Here is a 15,691-nt window from a genome sequence, read left to right as displayed (position 1 = left end):
AAGGTACAAGGCTAATGATTTAAAACGCCAGACGTGTGTTTTGTATACATAAGACTCATCAGTGACGCTCAAGTCAAAACAATACTCAAACAACACATATGATTAACAGAAACAAAAACAATCACGCAATTACAGATTCCTGACTTTGACAGGCACATAAAGATTATGGCGGGGTTATGTACGTTAAGCGGGCGCCCAACCCTTCCCTAACTTGGGACGTGAGTGTAACAGTACAGCATATGGACAAACTATCAAAATCTGTTGAAAAATACTTTTAAAAAGTCATCAGATTGATACAAATAGAAAAAATTCTTACAAAAACATGGAGTGAACGACATAGAAAACTAGAGATTGATATACATGAACCAAACCAAAAGCCAGGCGGGATTTTGAGTGGTCTGGAATGCGAATTATTGGAATTTAATTTTCTTCACGAAGTTATGCTTATATTTTTATTTTTTATTCTTGTTTCCACGCTACACATCAAGATAAATTGATTGCTGCTTAAACAAACAAAAATCCGGTAAAACTCTATTATTTGTTCTATCGTTTAAAACAAAAATCCTTGGTTTGTAGCAATAACATTATATTTCTTATTTAAATAAGTGGAAGACATTTCAAAAGTAGAGGAATTTTCAAAAGATGCAATTTCAACATATTCAAGTACACAAAAGGCGTTTTCAAACTCTTTATGGGCAATACATACATTTCTAGATAAATTTGAATAACATCACTTGATTGCATTACTGTATGTATAAATGTTACATATATTTTGTTTTCCCTATTCAGATGCAATTCTAAATAACCACAAAAACTCATTAAAATCATTTATTTGCGACTGTCATACAAGTGCGAGGTTTAGCTATCTATAAAACCAGGTTTAATCCACCATTTTCTATATAAGGTATTACCTGTACCAAGTCAGGAATATGACAGTTGTTATCTCTTCGTTTTGTGTGTTTGGGCTTTTGATTTTGCAATTTGAATTGGGACTTTCCGTTTTCAATTTTCGGTATTCATTCATATTTTACTCTTCATATCACAATTGTTTTTTTTTATCTATTCAAAAGAAGGGTAATATTGTAAAATAAAATCACCATGTCTAGATCTTTACGCCGAAGGAAATGATTTGCAACGTAATCGGTAAGAAAATTTGTATAAATATTTAATGTTAAGTAACAAACCAAAAAAAAAACAGGCTATGTAGGTCACCTGGCTATTTTCATTTCAGGCTTATTACATGCACCTTGATGATAGATGTAGAAAACAAGAAAAGTGTATAAGATGACATAAATCGTGCAACATGTTAAAATGAAATATATTACAATTCGCGGAAACCGAAAATGTCAACAGGATGTGGTGGCAAAACTCCGGACATCACTAATTAAAATTTAAAAAAAAGTTGTTTGTATTAAAATATGTATTTACCTTAGCCTTGATACTATATTTAACCAGTATTATAAATGACTGAAATAATTGTAGTAATATCCAACACTACAACAAGGTAAGTTGTATTTTTCTTTTTTATTCAAAATAATTTTGAAATGATTTTTTTTCAACATATCTAAGCCATATAAAAATATTAAAAACTGAGAAGGTAGCAAATTTCTCTAACTTGATCTTGTATACAGTGTATTTACATACAACGTGATAGTTTGTTAATCTCCACGAGATCTAATGTCATAATGTGCCCCAAAAAATGTTCACTTAAATCCCGGAATCTATATTGTTTAGAAAGATTCTTCACATACTATGTTGTGATTCTCTATAAAATTAGTTTAAGATAACCTTATTCTCATGGTATATTTGTCTATGAGAAATCCACCAAGTCGAGTCTTTCTGTTCAATAATACATGTAAAGGATGAAAATAAAATTTGCCTTTAACATCTTCGCTTGCACATTTTGTACGCCTTTTTAAACGTAATCAAGAACAGTCCCTAAAATGTCAATTGTAAAAATGTTCCTTTTACTTGTAAAGGGTGTGTGTTTTGCTCACACATTGTTGTCAATCTAATAAAATTTCAAACGACTGTCATACAAGTGAGAGGTTAGCTAGCTTTGAAATCCGGTGACATGTACAAAATAATAAAAGAGAAAACACATTCTTTCGTTGTGATTTTTTTTTTCTTTTTTTTTTTTTTGGGGGGGGGTAATTTTTGTATTGGAGATCGGTACATGAGGGTTTGGATGGGGTTAAATGATTTCAGAATAATGCCCTTAAAAAATGAAGATTAGAGAATAACGGGCAAAAAAAATTTGAGAAAAAAGGGGTATTTTTTTTTTAAAGATTAGAGAAAAAGGGCGTAAAAATTAAATGTTTACAGAATAACAGACCCCCCCCCCCCCCACCCCATCCAGACCCTCGTACATGTTTGTTTTGTTATTTCTAAATTATGCAATACAACTTTTCGTTGCATTATCTGGCAAAATATTTAAATTTTAGATAAGATATCGGAGAAATTTGGTCTTTTATATACTTGATGTTTCGCTATCACAATCTCGAACATACATCATCATATCTTGTAAAGAGAAAAATTAAGATTTGTTTTCATGGTATTTTTCTTATTAATCTGGAAGATTTTGAAATGCCATCTATTGGAAAAAAAATAATTCTTTTATAAATTGATATCAATGCAAAACGAACATATGCATCAATCATTTCTATTACACTATTTTATGTCAAAAACAATCAGCAGCTTATTTAAGTGATCAACACACGTAACGGTATATTTCAGCATAATGTCTAACCAAGAATGAATAATATTCCATATGTTTATATTTTACTTTTCGATTAGAAAATAATAATACTTCGCTAATAATTTATTTTGTGAAATAAAACTAAATTTGATTACGATTTACAAATATAATGAATAAAAACACTACATTTTTTTTTTTTTTAAACTTTTTTGGATTCGAGCGTCACTGATGAGTCTTTTGTAGACGAAACGCGCGTCTGGCGTATATACAAAATTTAGTCCTGGTACCTATGATGAGTTTATTTACAGATTGTGTATATTAGCCAATGTGCTGATAGAAGCATATTAATGCATAAGGTAATATTGATGCTTACCATTCATGAAAAAAATAATCATAGAATATTTAAAATGAAGATTCATATAGACATATACAAATTTTCTTTTTTGGTTGTTGAACTTAAATTGTGTTAGTTATCTATTGTCGACATCTTGTGGTTTACAATTTTGGCGAGAAATAAATTGCCTGCCAGTAAATGGAACACAATTACACTCACATCTATGATATCAAATTCATTTGTGCGTATGTGAACATTTAATTGGCACAAAAAGAGAAAGAATGTACAAAAATGTATCAAGGGGTCACATCTAGAACTCTAAAATTTGCCATGTTATCAACTGTATGTATGTCTGAATATGTTTCATAGACATGTTTGACGTCATGACTCCTAATTGTAACTATGTGTGATTACTCTTTTGATAATGTTGAAATGTACTTTAACGGCAATAACAATGTTATTCAGCTGTGCAAAATAATTCAAAAAGAAGTTGTGATTAATTTTGAATACCACGTCAATGATATACCGGATTTTTTTCAAAGGAAGCACACAGGTTTTTGCCTTTGTAGAGTAAAAAATGTCTTAGTCAGTCGTAGCTTGTTCAAGTAATTTTCGACAATGCAGATGTTTCATTCTTACAACATCAAACTCTCAGTGCTAGTGATAACGTTTTTACGGGCTATGTTGACGTGAAAGTAAACGACATTGAAAACATTGATGACTGTGCTCTTTAGAATTTGATGTAGTGATCAGTCAGTTCTGGCATGACAGAACAGACTTCTTACAATATTTGAATACTATGAACTCATTTATTTGAATACTATGAACTCATTTATATTCGTGAGTTCCAACTTTCGTGGAAAAAGGAAAACTGACACTATCGTGGATATTTAATTTCGATCTTTTGCAAAGGTCTGCATGTAGGACAATGAAAAATTTATAATTCGTTGAATAATAAAGTTCGTGGTCAACCTGTACCCACGAAATCCACAAAAATTTGTATTTTACAAATATCAATAAATCCACAGTTTAGGCACATCCTGATCAATTCTTAATTATATTTCAGAAGGTGAAAATAAAAATGTTACAAAGAACAGTATCTTCTGTGTATGTACTTGCTGCAATATACATATTCTGTATTATAGGAAGCACTTCCGGTAAATATGTAGTTTGTTAACTTGTTTTCCTTAATATCCATTACTATTAACATATGAAAATGTGATAAATGAGGTTTAAAATAGAATTGACATCTTCACGTGGACATTCCACTGTTTCTAATAATATACACTAACACGAGAGTGCATGAACCAATGCCACTGTTTGTAATGTTTAAAATATTTCCCGAAGAAAATCCATTGCTGCCAACATCACTGGTTATACTGAGATAACTGCTGCTAATTTATTCAAACTTAATATATGCTCTTTTTTGTTCTCCCGAAATTTTATATTAGAAATTCTATTTATTCTGTGAAAAATACTTTTGACCAATAACACCGACTATTTGATGAGTATCAGGAAGTGTTATTCTTCTCAAAGGCCTCTATGACAACATATGTACCACTAAATATTTCTAATAAATACGTATAAACAACTATGAGGAGTATTAGTAAGTGTTATTTTTCTCAAAGACAACATAAAATTGAGAATGGAAATGGGGAATGTGTCAAAGAGACAACAACCCGACCATAGAAAAAAACAGCAGAAGGTCACCAACAGGTCTTCAATGTAGCGAGAAATTCCCCCAACCGGAGGCGTCCCTCAGCTGGCCCCTAACAAATATATACAAGTTCGGTGATAATGAACGCCATACTAATTTCCAAATTGTACACAAGAAACTAAAATTAAAATAATACAAGACTAACAAAGGCCAGATGCTCCTGACTTAGGACAGGCGCAAAAATGCGGCGTGGTTAAACATGTTTATGAGATCTCAACCCTCTCCCTATACCTCTAGCCAATGTAGAAAAGTAAATAGTTTGTATAAAATAGTATATTAAAACATGTGTTTTTTTTTATATATATATATTTCTATTGTAGACTTACCATACGTTGACCTATAGTTATTAATTTCTGTGTCATTTTGGTCTCTTGTGGACAGTTTTCTCATTGACAATCATACCACATCTTCTTTTTTTATATTACATGCATTTATTTAAAAATGTATTTTCTTAGGAAGTAAAAAGTATGGAGACTGTTTAAAGTATAGAGTTGGGGAAATCAAACCTGTGCAAATAAATGGTGACCGGTTTTGCTTAAAAGAAAAGGGATATGAGTATTGTAAGGAATTTACATGTCCTCCAGCGGCATGTGAACAACCATTAGTTACTCCGTATAATAAATGTCTTTATTGTACAGGTAAGTTCAAACAATCAAAAATCGCCCAATTTCTAATTCAGATTTCCTACATTTGGTCGATATCATAAATATATTGTTCTAAACAATGGTAATCAAAGAAAATAAAGTGTCAATTACACTAATAATTGTTGGGTCCCTTTATAGCTTGCTGTTTGATGTGAGCCAATGCTCCGTGTTGAAGACCGAATTTTGGGCTTTAATGGAACGAAAATTGACATATACCCAATAACATATACAAACTAGAAGTGAAAATATATGATCAGTCTTCCGGATAAATGTGTCAGTGTAATGTAAACAGTAAAAAAATCAAAAGGCAACAGCGATATAAAAAAAGACATTGTCATCAATCTATCATCAACATTCACCTCTTCAAATATTTAAAATTAAATAAAGATTTAAACGAAAGACAACCACGTGGACGTGTCTGGCCTATGTCAATAGCATAAGCACAGAGAAGGATTGATATTTGTTGTAGATCTCAACCCTATGCATGATTAGTTTCGTTCAAAGGGATAAAAAGGGTACTAAAAACATACCAAAAAAATTAGCCAAAGAAAGCTATAATTTTTTTAAGTTACATAGATTTATAAAGTCATAAGCAACACGATGGTTGCACATTTGAATTAGATTTCCTGAGATCGCTATCAGTTTTTGGTGGGGTTCGTGTCTTTAGCTTTCAATGTTGTTTTCTGTGAACTGTTGATTTTCTGTTTGTTTGGTTTTTTTCTTTAAAAGCAATGGCTTTGTCACTTTATTTTCGACTTATGAGTTTAAATTTCCCTTTGGTATCGTTCCCCATTTTGAGAAATATATACTTGACAATGAAAATAGTGGATCTGTTTGATTTAATAAAGTTTAGTAACAATCAGTCTCAAAATCTGATAAACTGGCTGTTCATACTAGTCTTTAAAAATTAAGAAACAAATGATAAAAACGATATAAATATATCAAGTTTATTCCAGCTATATTTTGTTAAATTTAAATCAATAGCTTCACGTGTTTTTCCTTGTCCATTTATAGAGACAGCTATATACTATATAAACTATTTAGTGACGGTATTGGATATTGGTAGATAATTTAGAACCCACATATGTACTTCAAAGCCACTTAGTAAAATTAAAATTATTGATAATGATATAACTGTTCATGTGTCCGTGAAATTACAACAACAAAAAAGAAGTGTGTTCTTCTTCAATGTAAATGATTTTCAATTTCAAAAGTACCCTTACAAACAATATTGCATCAATTTTTATGTATTTACCCAGAAACGGTTTAGGTAGTAAAGTCCGCTTCATGTCTTGCAGGACTTTAATTTATGATGTTTAATTAGCTTGTTCAACAAGATAGGTGGCACTAGCGGAGGAATATGTATTCCTCTTGTGCGCATGAATTTCAAACCCTGTTTTCCCTTGGGTTTATGATTCTTAGGTTTTAGTTTTCCTTGTACTATTGTGTTTTTTTAAAGATGTTTCACAAAACACGCTCCTTTTTGGGGAGATATATAATATTCATAGAATTTCGTTTTGTTAAGCTTTTGGTTCCCAGATACAATCTCCATGTTTCAAATCGTTGAGACACAACTGGGGAGTTTTCACAGTATAATAAACATGCATAGCGACCATATTGAATTTTGAGGAAAGCCCAGAGTGAAGGGAGGAATATTACAGATTTATTCTTATTTGCCAGGCATATAGATATTTAAAGTATACTACACAGTCCTATATTTAATATCTGAAAAAAATTAGTAGTGCAACTGAACTTTCCATAGTCTATTACAAAACTTCATAGTAAAAGTGGCACAGTTTTCTCCGTTCGAGGAGTTTCTTTGTGGGCAATTACGTACGTTGACTATATTTACAGAAGTTTAACTTCAGTCTTTTGTTTTCGTTTTGCTCTCTTTGCTTTTACATCTGCGGTTGTGTATACATTTCACGATATAATATATGACTCATATAAGACTAAAACTTTAATTGCATGCCTCAATTTGGTTTTAATCGCCTCAAAGGGGTAAAAAATACAAGCGGTGGAAATGTTAACTTTTAAAAGGTATTTTCACGTCCTTTCCATACCACTATATAATGGTGACAATGCTTTGTGATATTATTTGCATCTAGTCTTAAGGCTGTAAGTACAGTTAATTCGTTAAATTAAGTTATTCATTCATTATTTAAATATTTTTATTCTTTTAAATAGGAACTTGCAGTTATGGAGGAACAGTTTATCAAGTTGGTTCCGGGTGGTTTCAGTGCCTTGATGGAACAAACCGCTGTAACTGTGGCACTGAAAATGGGATATCATCTACAAAAATAGCCCAAAATCCAAGATCGATGTGCCTTAAGACAACACCTTAATGATAGTTGATTGATATAAAGAAAAGAAAACAAGACTATCACGACATAACAGTATACATTTATTTCCTATGCTTGTTGACGTTTTGTTGTTAGATTGTAGGAAAAGGGAAAAATAGAATAAAAATAGAGACTTTGATTTTCTTCAGATATCATTCCTGTTTAACATGTTACATTAGGGAGTTCCTCTGTTTCATCATTTTCGGTGTAATGTGATGGCTTATATTTCAGTGAATGTTTCATTCTGTAGATGCCTGTAAATTAAATGTATTCGATTTATACCAGGAAGAAATTAAACGTTGAATTCTGATTGTATCTTAATATCATATTTCAGCTTAAATGTATGTTTCTTTTGATTGCATTGACGTGACTCAGTATTAGTGCATCCAGCTATTTGGATTTTTACAAAGAGCGCTTCAGGGGTCTGTTGTTCAACTTGTCGTTAAATTAAACGAGTCGTTAAATTTTACTAATCACTGCGTTAAATTTAATCAGTCCATTATCATGTTGTTCAACTTGTCGTTAAATTTAACGAGTCGTTTAAAATTGTCAAAGTGTCGTTATATTTAATCGACCTCATTGAGGATGATTAAATTTTAATCAGTTGATTAACCTCAATCTAAGATGGCTGTCAATGTTTTGTTTCAACCACCTGTTGTAAGAAGAGAGCGACATTTTCGCGGTTTTGACCCTCTAGAAAGGGAATTTTCTGATGAGGAGCTAAGGCAGAGATATAGATTTGGCAGAGAGACCATTGGGTACCTGTCAGATTTAATGAGAGGGGATCTGGAGCGTGGGACAAACAAGGAGACAGCCCTTTCAGTGGAACAACAGGTTATGATTGCCTTGAGGTTTTATGGAAGTGGATCACACTTGCAAGTAGTTGGGGACACGATGGGATTTGACAAGTCAACTGTGTCTCGGGTGATTGACCGTGTGACAGATTCATTAGTTGCCATGAAGGATGACTTCATATCGTGGCCAGATAATCAGAGGAAGAATGTGATAAGGGCTGGTTTTTATGAAAAGGCTGGTTTTCCAAACGTGGTTGGATGCATTGACGGGACTCACATACGGATTACTGGGCCTAGCATTGATGAACCAGCATTTGTTAACCGAAAGGGGTTCCATAGCATCAACGTACAAGCCATTTGTGACCATGAAGGTAATTTAAAACACTGTATTATACCTATTTTATGTTTACAACATGCTTTGTGTGCGTCCTTTTTCTTGACATCTTCATTCGTCCTTGACCATATATACATGGCTGGTTTTCTGTTGAACTGGTTTTCAGCTTATATGAAAATCGATGGATAAAGAAAGACAACTCAATCTTGACATATACTTTCTATTGGATTTGTAGACTCGATCATGAGTTGCTTTTTACCAGAGACATATACATGATATACATGATATATACACATAATTTGTCTCAGTTTTTACCGTTTCACTTTTAAATATGCTGAATCGAATGAACTGCTAAGAGTTTATGAACATAAATTTATTGATCAAAATAGTTATAAAGATTTGCCCACCCACCCCTTATCTGCTTTAGGTAGAATTTGTCACAGTCAGGCTTATAAACTTGTGAAACGTCAACAAATAGTGTGCCCCATGTAGTTTGAAGAAATTCTAGATCTACCTCAAAATGTTTCTGTGAGAAGCCCCCCACCCCCCCCAAAAAAAAAAAAAAAACAACTAAAAAAAAAACCATACAAAACTGAAAAACACAAAACAAAAAAATAAGTGTCCAATCTGTCATCCAAATATCAAGTTCGCCTACCCATTCTTTTCGGTTGGGAAATAGTGACCAGTCCTTTAAAAATAAGCCAGTCATTGTTCAATATATTTTTTTTAAATGTTAAGGGAGCATATTACTTCGATCCTCGATGTATTGTTTATCTGAATTGTTTATACTATACATATTTTGCTTTCATCACATTGCAAATTCGGCTAATGTTTTAATGACTCGAACTATAATGAACAAACTACATGCATGCACATAAAAGAAGATGTGGTAATGATTGCTAATGGGACATATCTCCACAAGAGATTAAATGACACAGAAATAAACAGCTTTGGGTCACCATACTTATTCACAATCACTGACTCGCCGTTTGCCTTGACAAATGAATTATGGAACTACTTTTTTCCACTTTTTTAATTATCATATTTTTGTTTAAAGGTAGATTCACCAACATCAGTGCTAGGTGGCCAGGATCAGCACATGATTCTCATGTTTTCAGAACCTCAGCCATAGGACAACATCTTGAGAATGGATATCGAGGAATTGGACAAGGTGTATTGTTAGGAGACAGTGGCTATCCCTGCAGACAGTTTTTGCTGACACCATACAGACAACCAGCTGCTGGTAGAGGTCAAGCAAGGTTTAACAGAAGACATTGCTCAACAAGGTCAACAATAGAAAGGACATTTGGAATATGGAAGAAGCGTTTTCACATTCTAGGATCAGAGGTACAATTCAATTCTTTACAAATAAATATAGTAGTAATATGAATATTTGACATGGTGTATGCCCTTATATTTTAAAAGTCATGTTTTTTTTCTTGTGAGACTGCTGTCTACTAAATCTCTCATTAGTATATTTTTCGATTTCTCTTTTCAGTTAAGGTCTTCATAATGGTCCCCTTCTCTGTCTTTTGGTTATAGCTACTGTACGTTTTTTTTTTTGCTGACCACAGTTTGGTTGCCTATAATTGCTTACATCCACTTCATTTTAACTTTGCAGGATACATACATTTAAGTTATAAAATTAACAATCACTCCAAATCTCCTTATTTTTATTACGTAATAAAACCCGAAAATAAAAAATGAAAAATCAGTTGTATATTAAAGGGCTGATAAAACTGACCTCAGTTAAATATCAAGCCAGGACAAGAACACAATGATCGACAATTTATCACACAGATCAAAACCCTAAAATTATACGGATAACAGGGATCCAGTTGGAAAATTGGTAATGTTAGTTCGGTTACTTCATGTAGTCCTGTTTGGGGTAACTGCTCCAAGTTAGTCATTACTGTAACTTTATTAAATCGTGAATGCTACAGTACATCATCAGTTGGACAGTTTGTTCAGCTTTATGTCTGATTTGGTCCTTTTTTTAATTAAATTATAGTGTTTTTGTAATAAATTTACTTATTCATGAGCAATGTTAATTCATGCTACATACAAATAGTAATTCTGTCACACTTTAAAATAAACATTTTTAAATTGTATTCCAGATCCGAATGAAACCTGATAAAGCTTGCAGAATCATCATTGCTTGTGGTATTCTGCACAATATTGCCATCATGAGGAATGAACCTGAAGTTGCAGAAGAACAATTGATTGACAATCAACCTCAGATGCCACCCTATAATGGTCCACAGGACGGAAAAGGCATACGGGACCATTTTGCTACCACTTTTTTTGCCTAATAAATTGCATGTTTTTATTTTTCCATATTTTCATAAATGGTCTTTCATTAAAAAAATGAGGAAATTTGAAAATAGTAACAAATCTTTGTATGATCAGTTTGACAATGTGTTGAGAGAGGAAGTGTGCATTTTCGCGACTTCAATACTGGTATAGTAAATGGTGAGCAGTTAGTCGCCTATGAAATCAAAAACCCAGTAGCCAGGAAACTGTTTTTCAGTACAAGAATAAGAATATGTGGTATGATTGCCAATTGATTATATCAATTACCATATGGAAAAAAAATTATTATTTAAATGCCCAAAAAAGGCACAAGCCATGGCCGACAGTGCAAGGACTGTATAGCCAAGCAAGGTTATTTAAAATTTTTTGATTCATGTATCACTTATTATTTTTTGAATGATGGAGGTGCAATATGTGGCTTAATTGTAATTACTGGTCTATTTTCTTTTACATAGGAGTGTGCACACAAAATTAAATGAATGTGTTGGCCTCATAGTAATTTCTGAAATACAAATCAACAATATAACAATGAATTTAATACATTTAATACATAGAGGCAAGTGCCTGAGAGAGTGTAACTGGTTCAGAATTGCCACCCACTAACTTCTGCAACAGCTCAATTTGTAGTTCCAGTTTGTTCCTCTCCAAGTCCATATGCACTTTCTGCTTCTCTTGGATTTCTAGTTTACCTTGCAGTGCACGATACTGCATGTCGTGAATATCCTGCACTGTTACCTTTTTCAAAGGTGTTCTCACTGTCCTACAAATAATAAAAACATAATGAATTCTGTAAAAGATCGATTAATTTTACATCTCTTTTTATTGATCGATTCAACGTCATAGTTCCATCAAATAACCAGTCAGAATATGTCACGTTTTCCGGCTTGAAATATGTGAATAGGTGGGGGGAAACTGTCAGAAAAATATATGAAAATGTAAAAAAAGAAAACTTGAAGTATTGACCAAATAATCTAGCGGAACCTGTTTCCACAACACATTTTCAAAGAGTTCTTGTATACATCCCCATAGTACGGTAGAAAAATAATTTTTTTTAAATCTAAAATTTCGGGAAAATATTCATTCTACTTATGAACTAAAAATCGTTTTTGTTGAAGGTGGCTTACGGTGACCTTCAGTTGTTAATTTCTGGTCTCTTGTGGGGAGCTGTCTCATTGGCAATTATACCACATCTTCTTTTTTTACATTTACAACTTACTTCTGCTTATCTGTCCTATCTGTTTGTTCTTGAATATGTGGAACGACTGTTTGTGTCAGGATGGGGTCATATCCTGAAAGCAGAGACGGACTTGGTGGACTGGAGGGGGGTGGACTGTCCCTTATCAGAGATGCTGCAGATTCATACAAATCCTGGCTGGCATCTTCTTCCGGCAAAGTGGCATTGATAGATGGTTGATCTGTAATAAATGAGAACAAAATTATTCGTTGATACTGTGTTTGGGTATATTTTATTAATTCTAAAGGGGGGGGGGGGGCAATTGAAAAGGCATACTATCATCATTCAATTAAATTCAGATACAATTACTTTAAATTTCAAGATAAAAATATTGCACAAGACTAATTAAGACCCTATTTCAACCCTTTTCAGATTATCAAGGGTCTCAGCTATAAACTAATATGTGTTCCTGTCTAGGTTCAGTCTGCAACAACAAATTGATCAACTTTATTCCGGATTTATGACAACCAGTCCGTATCTGTTTTAATATTATAAATCATGACTTGTTTTCGGTCGAAATTAGCTATTGCGGTTCCCTTTAATCAATCAACAGATACCAGTTTAAAGACGACTTGGCGGGCACCTGCAGCCACTTGTGAACTAATGTTGAAAATAATACTTTAAAACTGTTATCAGTTTAAGCAAATGCAATCTTTCAATAGTATATCAAGTGGAAAACCTTCAAACCAACAAGAAACACGTTGGCAATCATTTAATGATCGAAAATATTGGTTAAAATAAATTGTTATCAGTCACGTGATATCAGTTGGGAATTCCCCTACTTGTTGTGACGGCGGAGCAGACGAAACTTTTACCAAAATTTAAGAAAGGAAACTATGTATCCCGGTATTAAAAAGGATACAAATATTTGTGTTAATTTCATTGAAAATTAACAATAACAATAAAAAGAACCTTCAAAACAAAATTTAGCCAAAAAATGTTTGTTTTTATATGATAAATAAAAACATGTTAAGTGAAACTGATCAAGTTACTTTTTACAAAGTTCAATAAGAAGGGTAGAGCCTTGAGAAGTTCTAATTAAGGGGAAAACACATTTGGGGATTTATTTCAAAGTGTTAAAAAATATTTACTTACTTGTCTGGAATGATTCAGTTTCAAGTCCACCCTGAATCCCCCTGAAGCTGGTGGTGTCCTTCATAAGATCGATAACTTTTCCTACTGCAGAGCTAGGTTGTTTTGGAGCTGGTCCTCCCCCAGTTTTGAACAACTCACTCCTGTGAGTTGTGTACACAGCCTTGGCCACTCTTGTGGTATTCCTCCACTTGTTCCTAACTTCTGTGGCTGTACGGATGGCAACTCCAAGAGAATTGACTTTTATGGCTATGTCATCCCATACCTTCTTCTTCAACTGGTTGGTCACTGTATTAGTAAGTTTTCCATTAATTACACCAGAGTGTTTCTCTACTAGTTGCTGGATCAGGTCTTCCTCTGCCACAGTGAAGTTGGTCTTCTTCAGTCTTTTAAGTTTACTTGGGTTTTGTTCAGTAGATTCAGCCATTGTTGTACAGACAGGATGCTCCAGAACAATGCATGATGGGTTGGTTTTATTTAATCACTTGATTAATCAGTTGATTAAATTTTAACGCATTGATTAATCAGTTGATTAAATTTTAATTCATTGATTATTTAATCGACACGTTAAATATTGTTGAACAACAGAAAATAAACGACTCGTTATGTAACGACTGGTTAAAAGATTTAATGACTCGTTAAATTTAATCAATCGTTAAAATAACGACAAGTTGAACAACAGACCCCTGATGTGGTTTGATTCAGAGGTGCGATTCGGACGCATGACACTTTAATTTAATTCGTAAATTTTACGGACGTAATCACGAGTTGGTTGACCGTTATGAAATAACCGTGTCACAGATGATATCGGATATGTTCATTATGTGGTAATAACAAGCCTTTCCCTTTTTACGAATGTGACCAACCGAATCAGACTGTTAACCGGAATGGTAATAACATGAGCAACACGACGGATGCTGCATGTGAAGAAGGATCTGCTTACCCTTCCGAAGCACCTGATATCACCCCAGTTTATAGTGGGGTTCGTGTTTTACATAGCATTAACATTAGTTTCCTATGTCATGTCTTGTATACTATTATTTGTCTGTTTGTCACGTTGTCTTTATCTTTTTTAGTCATGTCGTTGTCAGTTTATTTTTTGATTTATGAGTTTGACTGCCACTCTGGTATCTTTCGCCCCTCTTTTAATGGTTTTTACCCTTTGTTTTTATATTTTACCTACTGTGTGCATTATCGAGAAAGCGAAAATGAATTATGTTTTATTATTGTAACAGAAGGGGATAAGTGTCAATACATCGCAGTACATTGAATGGCTGGTACTTTGTCCCATAAATGTAATAGAACTCAACAATTTACTTACAGACGTAGAAATCAAGTACAATATTGTCAAAATCAATTAAATTATAATAGTAAATCAGAAGTTCCGTAAAAAAACATTAAGTTAAATTAGATGTTGATAGTTTATTTATGAAAATAGATATGAGAAGTATTCAAAGGTTCAGTAAAAAAAATGGTACTTATCTATACTATTAAACGAGAAGACCTCATTTTGTGTGTCGCTTCTCCTCCTTCTCTAATAAATCAATCATTATAACTCTGTGTCCTATAGGTACAGTGCATAGTCGCATTTGTCATCCATTCCTATGACTATTCAGTTTGGGTTATTTTGGGAGAAAAACGAAAACAAAGGCGTCTGGATATTGATTCCGTATTCAAACTGACTTTTAAGTCAGATAGGACTTCCGGTTTTAACATTGAGAACCAATCGTATGATAGATAACAAAAATGAAGAAAAAAAATAAGCCAATCAGGGCGTTGTCCATATCGTGGTTTTTAGATCCTAAGAACCACTACATTATACCTCGGTTTAAACTTGCTCATAATTTCCATAAGTACTCGGACAATTATTTAGCGTTTATCTTCATGCATACTGTGATTGATATTCTACTATAATATATAGAGACTGTCTATATAATATAGTAGTGATCGCCATGGATAAGAAACTTAGAATTAATAGTAAACAGAAAATTAAATAAACTTTAATATCTATAATATAGTAGTGATCGCCATGGATAAGAAACTTAGAATTAATAGTAAATATGAAATTAAATAAACTTTAATAATTATGATATAGATATGTATGTTTATATTATATAGAAACGCGAAAATAATGGAATATAACTGAAAAGAAAATAATAACGGACTTTGAAAAAAAGAGAGAGGGCATA

General features: G+C 32.9%; 3 protein-coding genes across 3 annotated transcripts; 2 read left to right on the top strand and 1 right to left on the bottom strand.

The window, feature by feature from the left end:
• Nucleotides 1-1,379: 1,379 nt before the first annotated feature.
• LOC139528145 (kielin/chordin-like protein) lies at nt 1,380-8,045 on the top strand. Its single transcript, XM_071323998.1, has 4 exons — nt 1,380-1,504; nt 4,099-4,189; nt 5,205-5,387; nt 7,581-8,045. Exons 2-4 carry the CDS (start codon nt 4,114-4,116, stop codon nt 7,736-7,738), a joined length of 417 nt encoding a protein of 138 aa, XP_071180099.1. The 5' UTR covers nt 1,380-1,504; nt 4,099-4,113; the 3' UTR covers nt 7,739-8,045.
• A 180-nt stretch (nt 8,046-8,225) lies between these two features.
• On the top strand, nt 8,226-11,202 carry LOC139528143 (putative nuclease HARBI1). Its single transcript, XM_071323996.1, has 3 exons — nt 8,226-8,900; nt 9,921-10,210; nt 10,981-11,202. The coding sequence occupies exons 1-3, from the start codon at nt 8,360-8,362 to the stop codon at nt 11,173-11,175; spliced, it is 1,026 nt and encodes a 341-aa protein (XP_071180097.1). The 5' UTR covers nt 8,226-8,359; the 3' UTR covers nt 11,176-11,202.
• A 490-nt stretch (nt 11,203-11,692) lies between these two features.
• LOC139528144 (myb/SANT-like DNA-binding domain-containing protein 4) lies at nt 11,693-14,065 on the bottom strand. The gene is made up of 3 exons (XM_071323997.1): nt 13,506-14,065; nt 12,393-12,591; nt 11,693-11,936 (listed from the first exon to the last, which is right to left on the bottom strand). Exons 1-3 carry the CDS (start codon nt 13,927-13,929, stop codon nt 11,720-11,722), a joined length of 840 nt encoding a protein of 279 aa, XP_071180098.1. The 5' UTR covers nt 13,930-14,065; the 3' UTR covers nt 11,693-11,719.
• Nucleotides 14,066-15,691: the final 1,626 nt, after the last annotated feature.

The sequence above is a fragment of the Mytilus edulis genome, chromosome 6 (genome assembly GCF_963676685.1).
Source record: "Mytilus edulis chromosome 6, xbMytEdul2.2, whole genome shotgun sequence".
In the NCBI taxonomy this organism is placed as follows: Eukaryota; Metazoa; Mollusca; class Bivalvia; order Mytilida; family Mytilidae; genus Mytilus; species Mytilus edulis.
The sequence above is the reverse complement of the archived record's forward strand: the minus strand, read 5'-3'. Positions and strand labels throughout refer to the sequence as shown.

Excerpts from the sequence above, each read along its gene's own strand:
- LOC139528145 (XM_071323998.1), top strand. The coding sequence starts at position 4,114 with ATGTTACAAAGAACAGTATCTTCTGTGTATGTACTTGCTGCAATATAC. Across the intron at positions 4,190-5,204 it reads TATTATAGGAAGCACTTCCG|GAAGTAAAAAGTATGGAGAC; the intron begins GTAAATATGTAG and ends GTATTTTCTTAG. Across the intron at positions 5,388-7,580 it reads TAAATGTCTTTATTGTACAG|GAACTTGCAGTTATGGAGGA; the intron begins GTAAGTTCAAAC and ends TCTTTTAAATAG.
- LOC139528143 (XM_071323996.1), top strand. The coding sequence starts at position 8,360 with ATGGCTGTCAATGTTTTGTTTCAACCACCTGTTGTAAGAAGAGAGCGA. Across the intron at positions 8,901-9,920 it reads AGCCATTTGTGACCATGAAG|GTAGATTCACCAACATCAGT; the intron begins GTAATTTAAAAC and ends TTTTGTTTAAAG. Across the intron at positions 10,211-10,980 it reads TTCACATTCTAGGATCAGAG|ATCCGAATGAAACCTGATAA; the intron begins GTACAATTCAAT and ends ATTGTATTCCAG.
- LOC139528144 (XM_071323997.1), bottom strand. The coding sequence starts at position 13,929 with ATGGCTGAATCTACTGAACAAAACCCAAGTAAACTTAAAAGACTGAAG. Across the intron at positions 12,592-13,505 it reads AACTGAATCATTCCAGACAA|ATCAACCATCTATCAATGCC; the intron begins GTAAGTAAATAT and ends CATTTATTACAG. Across the intron at positions 11,937-12,392 it reads GATAGGACAGATAAGCAGAA|GACAGTGAGAACACCTTTGA; the intron begins GTAAGTTGTAAA and ends TATTATTTGTAG.